General features: G+C 50.8%; 1 protein-coding gene across 3 annotated transcripts in view; it reads left to right on the forward strand.

The window, feature by feature from the left end:
* The first annotated feature begins 212 nt into the window (after window positions 1–212).
* LOC613282 (beta-galactosidase-1-like protein 2) overlaps window positions 213–14,499 on the forward strand; it is a 34,365-nt gene continuing 20,078 nt past the window's right edge. For 2 of the 3 annotated variants that reach the window (XM_024975947.2, XM_024975949.2), the window contains exons 1-5: window positions 458–579; window positions 2,414–2,512; window positions 2,599–2,796; window positions 9,036–9,104; window positions 13,128–13,223. In XM_024975947.2, the coding sequence (XP_024831715.1) occupies window positions 497–579; window positions 2,414–2,512; window positions 2,599–2,796; window positions 9,036–9,104; window positions 13,128–13,223 (545 nt within the window). In that variant the 5' untranslated portion in view covers window positions 458–496. Of the gene's footprint in view, window positions 428–457; window positions 580–2,413; window positions 2,513–2,598; window positions 2,797–9,035; window positions 9,105–13,127; window positions 13,224–14,499 lie in introns of those variants that run through there. The other variant, XM_024975950.2, reaches the window with a different exon arrangement.

Consider the following 14,499-nt stretch of genomic DNA (forward strand, 5'->3'; position numbering starts at 1 on the left):
CTCATTTGAAAAGACCCTGACGCTGGGAAAGATTGAGGGCAGGAGAGACGGGGACGACACAGGATGAGATGGTTGGATGGCATCACCGACTCGATGGACATGAGTTTGAGTGAGCTCCGGGAGTTGGTGATGGACAGGGAGGCCTGGCGTGCTGCAGTCCATGGGGTCCCAAAGAGTCGGCAGGGGCATGCTGAGCGACTGAATAACAAAGCTGCTCTCAGAGCCTGAATCCGGATTTGCACAGACCAGCCTGGAGGGCTGTAGCCAAGCCGGTGGCCCCGCGGGGGGAGGGGCGTGTCCGCCCAAGTGAGGCCTCAGCCCCACCCCCACGGCCTCGCCCCGCCCCGCTGGCCCCACTCCCGACTCCACTTTGGCGTCCGCCTTGCCGGTCCGGCTGGTCTGGAGCCAGAAGAGCTCTGGGCTTCAGGTTCGCTGGCGCGGCCTGGGACTTGGCAGTTTCAGGGTCGGTCTGGCAAGAGCCTGACCTGCCCCGGGGATGTCGCCGGGCCTGAGAGGCGCTCCAGCTGGACCCGAAGTCCAGGAAAGGACCATCCTGCTCTCAGAGCCTCGGGCAGGGATGTGAGACGACCGTGCCAAGGGGATGGCTGCTACTGCGCGGGGTCCTGGGGGAATGGTGCAGACGGAGGAGAGGGTGCAGGAGAGGGGAGACAGATGCAGGAGGGGTGCGGGAGGGGGAGGGGTGCAGACAGGAGAGACAGGTGCAGGAGGGGGAGGGGTGCAGGAGGGGAGACAGGTGCAGGAGGGGGAGACAGGTGCAGGAGGGGAGACAGGTACAGGAGGGGGAGACAGGTGCAGGAGGGGGAGGGGTGCAGGAGGGGAGACAGGTGCAGGAGGGGGAGGGGTGCAGGAGGGGAGACAGGTGCTGGAGGGGGAGACAGGTGCAGGAGGGGGAGGGGTGCAGGAGGGGAGACAGGTGCGGGAGGGGGAGGGGTGCAGGAGGGGAAACAGGTGCAGGAGGGGGAGGGGTGCAGGAGGGGAGACAGGTACGGGAGGGGGAGGGGTGCAGGAGGGGAGACAGGTGCGGGAGGGGGAGGGGTGCAGGAGGGGAGACAGGTGCAGGAGGGGGAGGGGTGCAGGAGGGGAGACAGGTGCTGGAGGGGGAGACAGGTGCAGGAGGGGGAGGGGTGCAGGAGGGAGACAGGTGCGGGAGGGGGAGGGGTGCAGGAGGGGAAACAGGTGCAGGAGGGGAGGGGTGCAGGAGGGGAGACAGGTACGGGAGGGGGAGGGGTGCAGGAGGGGAGACAGGTGCGGGAGGGGGAGGGGTGCAGGAGGGGAGACAGGTGCAGGAGGGGGAGGGGTGCAGGAGGGGAGGGGTGCACGAGGGGAGACAGGTGCGGGAGGGGGACGGGTGCAGACAGGAGAGACAGGTGCAGGAGGGGGAGGGGTGCAGGAGGGGAGACAGGTGCAGGAGGGGGAGACAGGTGCAGGAGGGGGAGGGGTGCAGGAGGGGAGACAGGTGCAGGAGGGGGAGGGGTGCAGGAGGGGAGACAGGTGCAGGAGGGGGAGACAGGTGCAGGAGGGGGAGGGGTGCAGGAGGGGAGACAGGTGCGGGAGGGGGAGGGGTGCAGACAGGGGAGACAGGTGCAGGAAGGGGAGGGGTGCAGGAAGGGGCAGGGGTTCTGGCAGTGGGGGCGGGTCTCAGAGGGAGATGGGTGGGTGCAGGCTGCCCAGAGTCCACAGTGGGTTGGGCACCACTTGGGTCCTGAGAGCGGCCTCAGTGGGCCATTGGTCTACAGGGAGCTCCAGAGGAGGCCCAGGGCGGGGTCCTGGCGGTTTTGGGGTCCCTCTCCTTATGCGCTGCCCTGGGACGGCCTGTTGGGGGAGCGGGTCTAGGGTGGGGGTCATCTGCACTGTGAGTCTGGGGCCTGTCACTTGGAGCTGGGTCCACCTTCCCCATGACCTCCCTGACACCCCCCTGTCAGGTCCCCAGGGACACCCCTCATTGCTAGGTGGGCCCCCACGGCGGCTCCTGTTCCCTGAAGAAAGTCATGGGCCGCGGTGTGGGGGAGGGGTTGGGGGCGATGGGCGGAGATGACTGGGGCCCAGAGGCCCGGTCAGCCAGTGTTCTCAGCTGGACACTGAGCCCTGAGAGTCAGTCAGCCGGAAAATGTCTCGGGCAAATTACCCAAGATGATTTTGTTTATAAAGCTTCCTTGAGGCTTGGTCATCTCTAAAAAGTCAGGGGTGTCTGAAGACCCCATGGTTCAGCAGGAGCCTGTCTGTGCAGCCCACCTCCCTCCCAGCAGGAGACCTGGCCTTGGAGTGTCTGGAACCCAGGATAGCTTTGCAGGCCTGCCCGCCCCCAGCCCCCTGGCCTCCAAGGCCTGGCCTCTCCCGGCAGCCACTCCTTCCCGGCCCCGGGCCCTGACCTCTGCCCCTCCGGTCTGTCTAGGATGCAGGCCTTCTTGTTCCTGGTGAGGTTGGCGGGCCTCCTGAGCCTGACTTCCAGGTTCCTGGTAACGTCCGCGTTGCAAGAAGGCCTCCCAGAGAGGTGGGTCTGAGGGCAGGGCCCTGGAGGAGAGACCCTCGCGACGGGCCCGCCTCTGTGGGAGTCACACGCCTCCTGTGTCCCTGCAGCGTGGTCGAGGCTCTCCTGAGGCCCTCACACGTCAGTGAGCGGCTTGTGGGTCTGCAGGTGAGGGGCTCCAACTTCACACTGGGGAACATGCCTTTCCTCATCCTGTCGGGCACCATCCACTACTTCCGCGTGCCCCGGGACTACTGGAAGGACAGCCTCCTGAAGCTGAAGGCCTGCGGCTTCAACACCGTCACCACGTGAGTGCGGGCTGCCGCGGCCCTTGCACCGGCCTCCGCTGGGCGTCGCGGGCTCCCGGCCCCGCCTGAGTGGAGCCCGCTCCTGCGCCGTGCGTCTCAGCAGGCTTGCTCCGGCCTGCACGCCGCGGTCTCCTCCCGGGCGGCTGCAGCCCAGCGTCCCCTCGGTCCCGGGGGTCTAGGCAGCGGGCCCCACCCTCCTTGGAGAGCTGCCGTGTGGGCAGAGTCGGCCCAGTGATGAGTGCCAGGGAAATCCCATCTCACTGAGAATCAGGCCTGGAGAATGCTGGGATTGTCCTCACTGTGTTCACTGAAGCGAAGAAAGAACAAACATGGCAGACTTCTTTTCCACCTTCCAAGCTTAGAAAGCGCCCTCCGTTACTGTTTGGAGAGCTCCATTTGTGTCCTTTTCAGTGACTTGATTTTTAAAGTGTGAGGTTAGGAAAAAAAACAAACAAACCTGTATTTTAAATATTTGGATTTTAATTTGGCAAATGATGGGGAATGAGGTTTCAAAGCATTTTCCCCCAAATTGTCATAAAACCTTTTACACATCACTTTCCTTCTTTGTTTCCTCATTGTGCTGGCGCTTTTGTACAGCGTGATTCAGACACTGAAACTTCACGCACTGTTACATTCTGTAAAACAGGGAACCACTGTGCTACAGACCTGAAAATGATATCCTACCGCGATCAGTGCCACGGCCAGTGAAAGTGTCACGAGCTGGTAAAATCGTAAAACGTTTGTGGTTGAAATAAGACCGCCAAGTTTTGTCTGTTTTAGTGTCCTTGTTTAGAAATATAAAAATTATCACCATTGTTTCATAAACTATAAGACGCTCTGAGTCACTCAAAGCAGAACATTATCTCAGAATAAAGCAGCAGCACAGTGCTTGCATTTTGTAGAAAAGATTGCACTGTCTTTACATATATATATATATACAGTTTTTAAATTGAAGTATGGTTGATCTACAAAAGTTTTTGTGGAAAGTGTTAGTCGTTCAGTCATGTCCGACTCTCTGCAACCCCATGGACTGTAACCTGCCAGGATGCTCTGTCCATGGGATTCTCCAGGCAAGAATACTGGAGTGGGTTGCCATTTCCGTTTTCCAGGCGCTCTTCCCCACCCAGGGATTCAACCCAGGTGTCCCATATCGCAGGTAGATTCTTTTTTATCTAAACCACCAAGGTTGTGCTAATTGCTACTCTACAGCAAACTGACTCAGTTATACACATACATAAATTTTAAAATCATTTTCATTATGGTTTATCCTAGGAGATTGGGTAAAGTTCCCTGTGCTATAGTCACTCAGTCACGTCCGACCCTTTGTGACCCCATGGACTGTCCGTGGAATTCTCCAGGCCAGAATCCTGGAGCAGGCAGCCTGTCCATTCTCCAGGGGATCTTCCCAACCCAGGGATCAAACCCAGGTCTCCCACATTGCAGGCAGATTCTTTACCAGCTGAGCCACAAAGGAAGCCTAAGAACACTGGAGTGGGTAGCCTTTCCCTTCTCCAGGGGATCTTCCCGACCCGGGAAACAAACTGGGGTCTCCTGCATCGCAGGCAGATTCTTGACCAACTGAGCTACCAGGGTAGCCCTGTGCTATAGAGCACGACCTTATTTTTATCTATTCTAAATGTGATAGTTTGCATCTACTAACCCCAAAGTCCCAGTTCATCCCTCTTCCTCCCTCCCCCTTTTTTTTATTAGAGTATATTCGCTTTACGATGTTGTGTCAGTTTCTGCTGTACAGCAGCGTGAATCAGCTATACGTATACACTTATCCTCCCTCCTGAGCCTCCCTCCCACCCTCCATCTCAGCCTCTCGGTCATCACAGAGCCCCAAGCTGAGCTCCCTGTGCTATACCGCAGCTTCCCACTAGCTGTCTGTTTAACACATAGTCATGTATATGTTGGGGTTTTTCTTGTGGCTCGGATGGTAAAGTATCTCCCTGCAATGTGGGAGACCTGGGTTCCATCCTTGGGTCAGGAAGATCCCCTGGAGAAGGGAATGGCAACCTCCTCCAGTATTCTCACCTAGAGAATTCCATGGACGGAGGAGCCTGGCGGGCTACAGTCCACGGGGTCACGACTGAGCGACTAACAGTCTCACTTTCTTCACTGTAGTGTGTCAGTCCCAGCCTCTCAGTCCGTCCCAGCCTCTCCTCCCCCCACGCAGCCTGTGCCCACGAGGCCCTTCTACCATCTGTGTCTCTGTTCCTGCCCCGCAATGTCAGTTTTCTAGATTCCATATGTGTGTGTTAATAGACCATATTGATTTTTCTCTCTTGACTTTCTCCACTCTGTGCGACACACACTGACAACCACTCCTTCTCGTACCAGCACAGCACTTGTGGTTTGTGATGCCCTTTCATACAGGTCTCTAAATGTGTTTGCCCTGCTTTGTGTTCGCCAAGCTTCCTGGATCTGTGGTTTGACAACTGCCCTTCTGTGGGGTCGCTAAGAGTCAGAGACGACTGAGCGACTTCACGTTCACTTTTCACTTTCATGCATTGGAGAAGGAAATGGCAACCCACTCCAGTGTTCCTGCCTGGAGAATCCCAGGGACCGGGGAGCCTGGTGGGCTGCCATCTCTGGGGTTACGCAGAGTCGGACATGACTGAAGGGACTTAGCAGCAGCAGCTTCCCTTGGGAAGTTGTTGGAATGTTACTTCTTAGACTGTTTCTTCTTTCCTTTCTCCCTTGAAGCTCCTCTGGTGCTTCTGTCACACCGGTGCTGTCCCACAGGACTCGGATACTCTCCTCCTTCCTCCCGTGTTCTTTGCTCTTTGCAGCTCCGTTTCAGGGTGTTCCTGCCCTGTCTCGGGCTCGCGCCTTCTTCCCGTGGCCTGTGGCAGCTGAGCCCGTCCGGGCGCCAGCCCTTGTGTGCCACTGCTTCCTTCTTATTCTCCGTTTCCGTCTCTGCTCATGTTGCCCACCTTGCCCGCTGTCCACTCCTTCCTTTAGCACCTGAGGCAGAGTTGCTTTAAGTTCCCGGTCTGGTAATTCCACGGTGTCTCCCATGTCGAAGCCTGGTTCTCATCTGCTTTGCCTCCTTAGCGGTGCTCTTTGTTTCTGTCTGTCTTACAGCTTTCTGTCGAAAGCCAGGCACGCTGGCGCGGGCGAGAGGGCCTGGCGCAGCAGGCCTGTGTGTGAGCTGTTACGTCGGTCTGGCGCGCGGGGCTGCTCTGTAACTGGTTTCAGCAGAAGTCCTCTTGCGTCCTTGCTGCTGTTTCCCCGCCACCTTTGGCTTTCCCTGGAGATTCCCCCTAAGCAGGGCCTGAATCCTAGAGTGCCTCTGGCTGTAACCCCTTCTGTCTGGGAGCCTGTAGACGCGCTGCGAGGGGAGGGCGGAGGCCGAGTGCCGTCGGCCTCGGTGGGTCTCTGCCCTGAGCTGACCGCGCAAGGCCGGCTCTGCGTGCTCCTCTTCCTCCTGGTGGTCGTCTCGGGAACGTCCCCTGCAGCTCTGGCAACGGTACTCTCGGCTGAGGGCGGGCATTTGTCAAGGACAGAAGAGCCTGGACATGCTTTAAAATACCCACTCTCCCCTAACCCCGTGGGAAGTGAGAGGGATTTGTCTTAGACCTTCACAGTGAGAACCCTGGGGCTTCTGCAGGTTTTGACTCTCAAGCTCATCAATACAGAGCCTCCGGTGAGCCATCACTTACAGAGAGTGCTGCTACCAACCCTGGCTCCGGCAGCCAGCTTCAGCCCTGGCCATCTGCTCTGAATGAATGTCATCAGCTGTGTTAGGAGCCTTCTCAGAGAAGCAGGGCCAGCAGGTGGAGGGCGGGTGTGGGCGGTGTGTGTGGGTGTGCAATGAGAAATCCCAGGATCTGCGGTTGGCGAACTGGAGCCCCAGAGCTAGAATGGTGAGATTCCAGCCCGAGAGATAGCAGGTGTTGGGGGAGGGGTGGTGAGCCCTGAATGCAAGCTCAGCAGTCAAGTGCTGTTGGGGTGGGGGGGCACAGGGTGCAGAATGTTACCTAGCACACCCTCACTGGTAATGTTCAGTTCAATCACTCAGTCCTGTCCAACTCTGCGACCCCATGAACTGCAGCACGCCAGGTCTCCGTGTCCATCACCAACTCCCAGAGTTCACCCAAACTCATGTCCATCGAGTCAGTGATGCCATCCAACCATCTCGTCCTCTGTTGTCCCCTTCTCCTCCTGCCTCCTCCTGGAAGAATTTTCCACAGTTTGTTGTGATCCATACAGTCAAAGGCTGTGGCGGAGTCAATAAAGCAGTAGATGTGTTTCTGGAAGTCTCTTGCTGTTTTGATTATCCAGCACATGTTGGCAATTTGGTCTCTGGTTCCTCTGCCATTTCTAAATCCAGCTTGAACATCTGGAAGTTCACGGTCCACGTACTGCTGAAGCCTGACTTCATTGCCGTCTTCACTTTCACAGTCGCATTTTCTTGAAGTTCGGCTTGTGTCCAATGCATAAGCGCTGCGCTCCATGAGCTCAGTCGCATGAACACGCTCCTATAGCCTGGCCATGTCAGGCCTCAGAAGCTTTCCCATCGCCTGCAGCCAGGGCCACCCAGCAGAGGAGGGGCGGAGCTTGTGTTACAACACATGCATCACTTTGGCCTCTTTTGAACTTTATGCACCTGGAGTCGTACAGCCTTGACTCTTGTGTCTGATCTTCTGCTCAAGATCTTGTTTGTGAGATTCCTCCATGATCCACCATATTTTATCATCCCCATCACTGTGTGTAATTCCATCAAAAACCACATGGTCTCACGTGTAGTTCGGGTCCAGTTTTCCGTATTGATTTTCTGTCTGGATGATGTGTCCACTGTTAAAAGTGGGATATTGAATCATTTTTTTAAGGATCTTGGATTTGTTCCCTAAGTTCTTATAGAAAGTTCTTTACCTAAATTCTAACTTGTCCTCTTTTCTAACAATAACGCGCCGGTCCCACAGAATCTTACCCTCATCTATCTACATCTCCCCTTTGTGCCGGGCCGTGTCACGTGTCTTACTGTTTTAAACTATGAAATTCGTGATACATTCTTTTCCTGGTTTGAACATCTGTTTATATTTGAGGTAAATTTAAGGTGACAAAAGTGTCTTCTTCATTTTACGCGTCCGTTCACCTCTTGTTGATGCTCTTCATTCCTTGGTGCAGAAGACTGTTCCCACCGGGTGTCATTTCTTTCTGCTGAGAGACTTCCCCAAGTCAGCTGATCATGAATTATCTTAGATTTCATTTCTTTGAGGAATATTTCTCTTTCATCTTAAATTCTGAGGGATAATGTCACTGGGTAAAGCACTTTAGACTGATTTTTTTGTTGTTTGGTGCTTCATTTTCAGCACTTTAAATATGTTTCTTTGTTATCTTCTGACTTACACATTATCTGATGACAAGTCTTCTGTAGTTCTTATATTTTTTAAATAATTATTTGTGTAATTTCTTGTTTTCCTCTCTCTGGTTGCTTTTAAGACTTTTTCTTTGTCATTGCTTTTTAGCTATTTGCTTCTGATGCATTACGGTGTCGATCCCCCTGCCCTCCAACTTGTGGTTCATTGGAGTTCTTGGGACTGTAGGTTTATAGTTTCCATCAATTTACCAAAATTTGGTAAAACTTCCTATTTCTTCCAATAATTTTATCCCCCTTTTCCCCCTGGGACTTGGACTTCTTGATAAGATCCCACATATTACTGATGCTTTGTTCATTTTAACACTTAGTGTTTTTTCCTGTTTTCCAGTTTGGGTAATTTCTTTTGCTCTATCTTAACACATCCTGGGATTCTATTCCTATTTCTGTTCTGTTGTTAGTATTAGTGGTATATTTTTCATTTCCTGCTCTTCATTGCATCTAGAGTATTTTTGATTTCAGATATTATATTTTTTAAAATTTAGAAGTTCTTTGGAATCCTTTTTATATCTTCCATTTTCTTCATTATGGTCATGCTTTTATTTACTTATGAAAGATATGGTATATGTTTGTTATACCTTTTTAATGTTTTTTTTTGCCAGTTTCAACCTATATGTCATTTCTGGCTTTATGTCTGTTGCTCAGTTTTTTTTCTGGATTCCTTTGTTTGTTTGTTTTGGAGAGTGAGTTTGGCACACCTAGTAAACTTTAAATGGATATACTGGGTATTGTGAATGCTATACTATTGGTTGCTGGATTTCATCTTGTATTCATTTAAATAATATTGTATAATCTAATATTATATAATAGTAAAATACAAAGTTTTTACATTTCTCTTTTTTTTCTGTTTCAGGCATGTTCCTTGGAACCTTCATGAACCAAGAAGAGGCCAGTTTCACTATAGTGGAAACCTGGATTTGATGTATGTTTCCTCTTTAAGTTGCTGTTTCTCTGGCTCAGAGACAGGAGTTTGACTCTGTAGGGTCAGATGAAGCAGGAGTCACCTTGCTTTCCCTTTGAGGATCCCCCGGAAGCCCTGATAATTCCATCCCCCAGTGGCAGCCCCTTGAGCAGGGAGGCTGTCGTCATGGGTGGAGCCCAGACCTCAGTGCTGCTGTGCATTTCACCCACGTGTGGCTCGCAGAGCATCCCTGCAGCTCTAATCTACCGTGGGGACCCCGCTGTTCCACTTACAAGAGGAAATTTCTGAACTATAGTTTGTAGGAGTTGTGAGACGTAAGACAGTAAGAGTAATTGTTCAAAACTACGTATCTCCCGCCCGCTGTGTTCATAACTGTCTTTGATGCTGGAGACACACAGACTATGTGCTGTGCTATGGAATAAGACTGTCTGTCAGGCACTTCAGTTCAGTCCTCAGTCGTGTCCGACTCTTTGCGACCCCATGAATCGCAGCACGCCAGGCCTCCCTGTCCATCACCAACTCCCGGAGTTCACTCAGACTCACGTCCATTGAGTCAGTGATGCCATCCTGCCATCTCATCCTCTGTCATCCCCTTCTCCTGCCCCCAATCCCTCCCAGCATCAGAGTCTTTTCCAATGAGTCAACTCTTCTCATGAAGTGGCCAAAGTATTGGAGTTTCAGCTTTAGCATCAGTCCTTCCAATGAACACCCAGGACTGATGTCCTTTAGGATGGACTGGTGGGATCTCCTTGCAGTCCAAGGGACTCTCAAGAGTCTTCTCCAACAGCACAGTTCACAAGCATCAGCTCTTCAGCACTTAGCTTTCTTTATAGTCCAACTCTCACATCCATACATGACCACTGGAAAAACCATAGCCTTGACCAGACAGACCTTTGTTGGCAAAGTAATGTCTCTGCTTTTGAATATGCTATCTAGGTTGGTCACAACTTTTCTTCCAAGGAGTAAGCGTCTTTTAATTTCATGGCTTCAGTCACCATCTGCAGTGATTTTGGAGCCCAGAAAAATTAAGTCTGACACTATGTCCACTGTTTCTCCATCTATTTCCCATGAAGTGATGGGACCAGATGCCATGATCTTAGTTTTCTGAATGTTGAGCTTTAAGCCAACTTTTTCACTCTCCTCTTTCACTTTCATCAAGAGGCTTTTTAGTTCCTCTTCACTTTCTGCCATAAGGGTGGTGTCATCTGCAAATCTGAGGTTATTGATATTTCTCCCAGCAATCTTGATTCCTGCTTGTGTTTCTTCCAGTCCAGCGTTTCTCATGATGTACTCTGCATATAAGTTAAATAAGCAGGGTGACAATATACAGCCTTGACGTACTCCTTTTCCTATTTGGAACCAGTCTGTTGTTCCATGTCCAGTTCTAACTGCTGCTTCCTGACCTGAATATAGGTTTCTCAAGAGGTAAGTCAGGTGGTCTGGTATTCCCATCTGTCTCAGAATTTTCCACAGTTTATTGTGATCCACACAGTCAAAGGCTTTGGCATAGTCAAGAAAGCAGAAATAGCTGTTTTTCTGGAACTCTCTTGCTTTTTTGATGATCCAGTGGATGTTGGCAATTTGATCTATGGTTCCTCTGCCTTTTCTTTTTTTTTTTTAATGGAATTTCTTTTTATTATTTTTTTCATTATTTATTTATTTATTTATTTATTTTTTAATTTTATTTTATTTTTAAACTTTACATAATTGTATTAGTTTTGCCAAATATCCTCTGCCTTTTCTAAAACCAGCTTGAACATCTGGAAGTTCATGGTTCACGTATTGCTGAAGCCTGGCTTGGAGAATTTTAAGCATTACTTTACTAGCGTGTGAGATGAGTGTAATTGTGTGGTAGTTTGAGCATTCTTTGGGATTGCCTTTCTTTAGGATTGGAATGAAACTGACCTTTTCCAGTTCTGTGGGCACTGCTGAGTTTTCCAAACTTGCTGGCATATTGAGTGCAGCACTTTCACAGCATCATCTTTTAGGATTTGAAATAGCTCAACTGGAGTTCTATCATCTCCACTAGCTTTGTTCGTAGTGATGCTTTGTAAGGCCCACTTGACTTCACATTCCAGGATGTCTGGCTCTAGGTGAGTGATCACACCATCGTGATTATCTGGGTCATGAAGCTCTTTTTTGTACAGTTCTTCTGGGTATTCTTACCACCTCTTCTTAATATCTTCTGCTTCTGTTAGGTCCATACCATTTCTGACCTTTATCGAGCCCATCTTTGCATGAAATGTTCCCTTGGAATCTCTAATTTTCTTGAAGAGATCTCTCGTCTTTCTCATTCTGTTGTTTCCCTCTATTTCTTTGCATTGATCGCTGAGGAAGGCTTTCTTATCTCTCCTTGCTATTCTTTGGAACTCTGCATTCAGATGCTTATATCTTTCCTTTTCTCCTTTGATTTTCGCTTCTTTTCTTTTCATAGCTATTTGTAAGGCCTCCTCAGACATTAGAGGGAGGCAAATAGCAGCTGAGGACTCGTAACCCAAACTAGGGGAATAGCCCAGAGCGGGTAACAGCAGAGGGATAGCTCCAGTACATTAGGACCCTGAGCAGGAGTTTGTTAGAGGGTCAGGCGTGATTTCAGGCATAAGGTGCAGCAAGGCCACAATCGGAGCAGTCAGAGGTGTGGGAGGACGTGACATGAGTTAGACTGACGTTCGTGCTGCAGCGAGGGAACCCCGACGTCATCTGTCAATAAAGATCTGTTCTCATTAGGGAAGGTTTAAAATAGATATTCACAGTGAGTGTGCCTTGCTCTTCCAAGAGAGAACCAGGGCTTCTGGGTCTTTCCCTTTCCTAGCTTAAGCGTCGCCAGCACCTAGCTTTCAAGCCACCGCGCCTGCCCACACTGAGCCCGCCCACACCGCGCCCGCAGCGGGAAGCAGGCGGAGAGGGGTTCTGGCAGCAGGACCACTCGCTTCTGCTTCTGTCCTGGTGGCTTGGGATCAGCCCGGCTCAATGCAAGGCGCAGGATGCGTAGGTGAGCACGTGCCAGGGAGAAAAGGAGCGGGCCCTGGGACTAACTTCATATTTTCCTGGAACGGCAGTAACGCCATCTGACCCTCCTGCTGGTTCTGAGTCGAGGAAACGTCAGAAAGTAGAGCTGGGGAGATAGTCAAGCTTATCTTGGCCCGTTTTGTGTGCTGTGCTGCAAAATTTGAAATCTGTTCCGAAGGGGCTATGAAGTAAGTCACTGGGAGAATTTTACGTCGGGAAATTCAGGAAGCTCATGTTTGCATGCTGGTGGTATTTTTAAGAGGCAGAATAACATAGTTAAGGTTTCTTTTCTGGAGGCGGATTGTCTTTTAACTCTTCAGTTTCCCAAGAATGTGACCTCTGACTCCTTAAGTGCCCATTTTCTTATCTGTAAAATGGAGGTGATATTGATACCTATGTGATAGAGTTGACAAAGAAATTAATACATTTGCAGAGCTGAGTGTATTGAGTGCTGATGCTGATACTCGGTACACATTACTCCAGTGTTTGTCATGGATGATTCTATTCTGCCGACAGTGCCTGGAGCGGCATCGGAAGAGAGGCGAGAAGGAGGGAGGGAGGAAGCCGTTGGAATAACTCAGGTGGATGCGAGTTCTTTATGCAGGGTGGTAGCGGTGAAAACTAAGAGGAATCTCACATTCAGAAATATTAACTGCAAGGAATAAACCTGATTAGAGGCAGGCTGAAAGTGGGAGATAAGGAAGGAGGAGCCAGCGTGGTTCGTGAGGGAGGGTCCTGGTGGTGCCCTCGTGGGGACAGGAGGCTCAGCGCTGGTCCAGGGGGCAGCCAGCCTCTGGCTGGGATTCCTGTGAGCTGCCCTTGGGGCCTCTGGACTGAGGCCTTTGTGTGGAAGAAGGCCCCGTCCCAGGGTTCTGTCTCCGGCAGGGACTTCTGTGAGCAGGCTGGGAGTTGGTTCCACCTGTCCTAACCGCAGGAGAAGAGGCCTCGGGGAGACGCAGGGCGGCGGTTCCAGGCTCCGCTCTCGGTGACTGCTGCTGTTGCTCCCCTCCTCAGCGCTTTCATATCCTTGGCGTCAGAGGTGGACCTGTGGGTCATCCTGTGTGTCGGCCCCTACATCGGGAGCGACTTGGACCTCGGAGGCTTGCCCAGGTGAGCCATGGTCGCGCCCCAAGCCTATTCGCCAGCAAGTCGGAGCAGAGGGTTTTGCTCAGTTTCCTAGGTTTTCTAGATTTCCTAGGTCCACACCTCCCGCCCCTTCCCCGCTTCAGGACCTAGAAAATGCACTTTAGAATACTGAGAATGGTACAGTGTTTGTTTTTTTATAAATCTCCACCTCATCCTTGTGGTGCAGAGGTAGAATCCTTCTTTTCCTTAATGAAAGCTACTGGCTAATCGATGTCATGTAATCAGTATCTTTATAAGTTCTAACTTTTGTGATGATACTAATAATAGCACAAAATTGGATTGATTATTTCTTTTCAAAGAGGGTCTTTTTTCTTATCATTTTTAAATGGTAGTACAATGTACATTATATGAAATTTACCATTTAAAACTATGCAATTTTGTGGCAGTCGAGTGTGTTAAAATGTCACCACTATCTTGTTCCTGAACGCTTTTTGCCACTCAGAGAGAAAGCCCTTGCCCGGTCACCCCCATCCTGCTCACCCCCAGCCCCTGGCACCCGTTACTTTCCTCTCAGTTTCTGTGGATTTGCCTAGTCTACACACTTCATATAAATGGAATTATACCCTATGTGACCCTTTGTGCCTGGTTTCTTTCTCTTGGCATAAGTTTTTTTTTCCTGCTGTGCCATGCAGCTTATGGGATTTTAGTGACTGAGCCCAGCACAGAGCCCTAACCACTGGGCTGCCAGGGAAGCCCCTCCCTTGGCATAATGTTGTCAAATCTGTACATGCTTTAACATGAACCAATTCCTCATTTTTTAATGACCAAATAATATTCCATTAAAAACATTTTTTAAAAAACTCTGAAACATTTTTATAAAAAATCTCATACCAGACTAAGGTTTGGTGAGCTTTTTTTTTTTTTTTTTAAAGGCCAGATGATCAATATTTTCAGCTTTCAGGGAGCACAGACAGTGTCTGTTGCGAAGTTCTTCTCTGCCGCTGCCTCAGGAGCACAGCTGTGACGACGTGTAAGCGAAGGGTGGGCCACGTGCCAATAAAACTTTATTGACAGGAACAGTCAGCAGCTCTGACCTGGCCTGTGGGCTGCAGCTCAGCAACTCTGCCCTGGTTGCTTCCACGTCTACAAGCCTCAGTTGCGTTTCGGGGCAAGAGGTGGCCGTTGAGGTGTTGAGATGTGTGGGACAGAACACAGACGACTTTTTCTTAGAGATGGGTTAGCACCTCAGTGTGCTGCTCCAGTCTGGCCATGTGAATCTGGGCTGTTCATGTTCTCCAGC

The sequence above is a fragment of the Bos taurus genome, chromosome 15, assembly GCF_002263795.3.
Source record: "Bos taurus isolate L1 Dominette 01449 registration number 42190680 breed Hereford chromosome 15, ARS-UCD2.0, whole genome shotgun sequence".
In the NCBI taxonomy this organism is placed as follows: Eukaryota; Metazoa; Chordata; class Mammalia; order Artiodactyla; family Bovidae; genus Bos; species Bos taurus.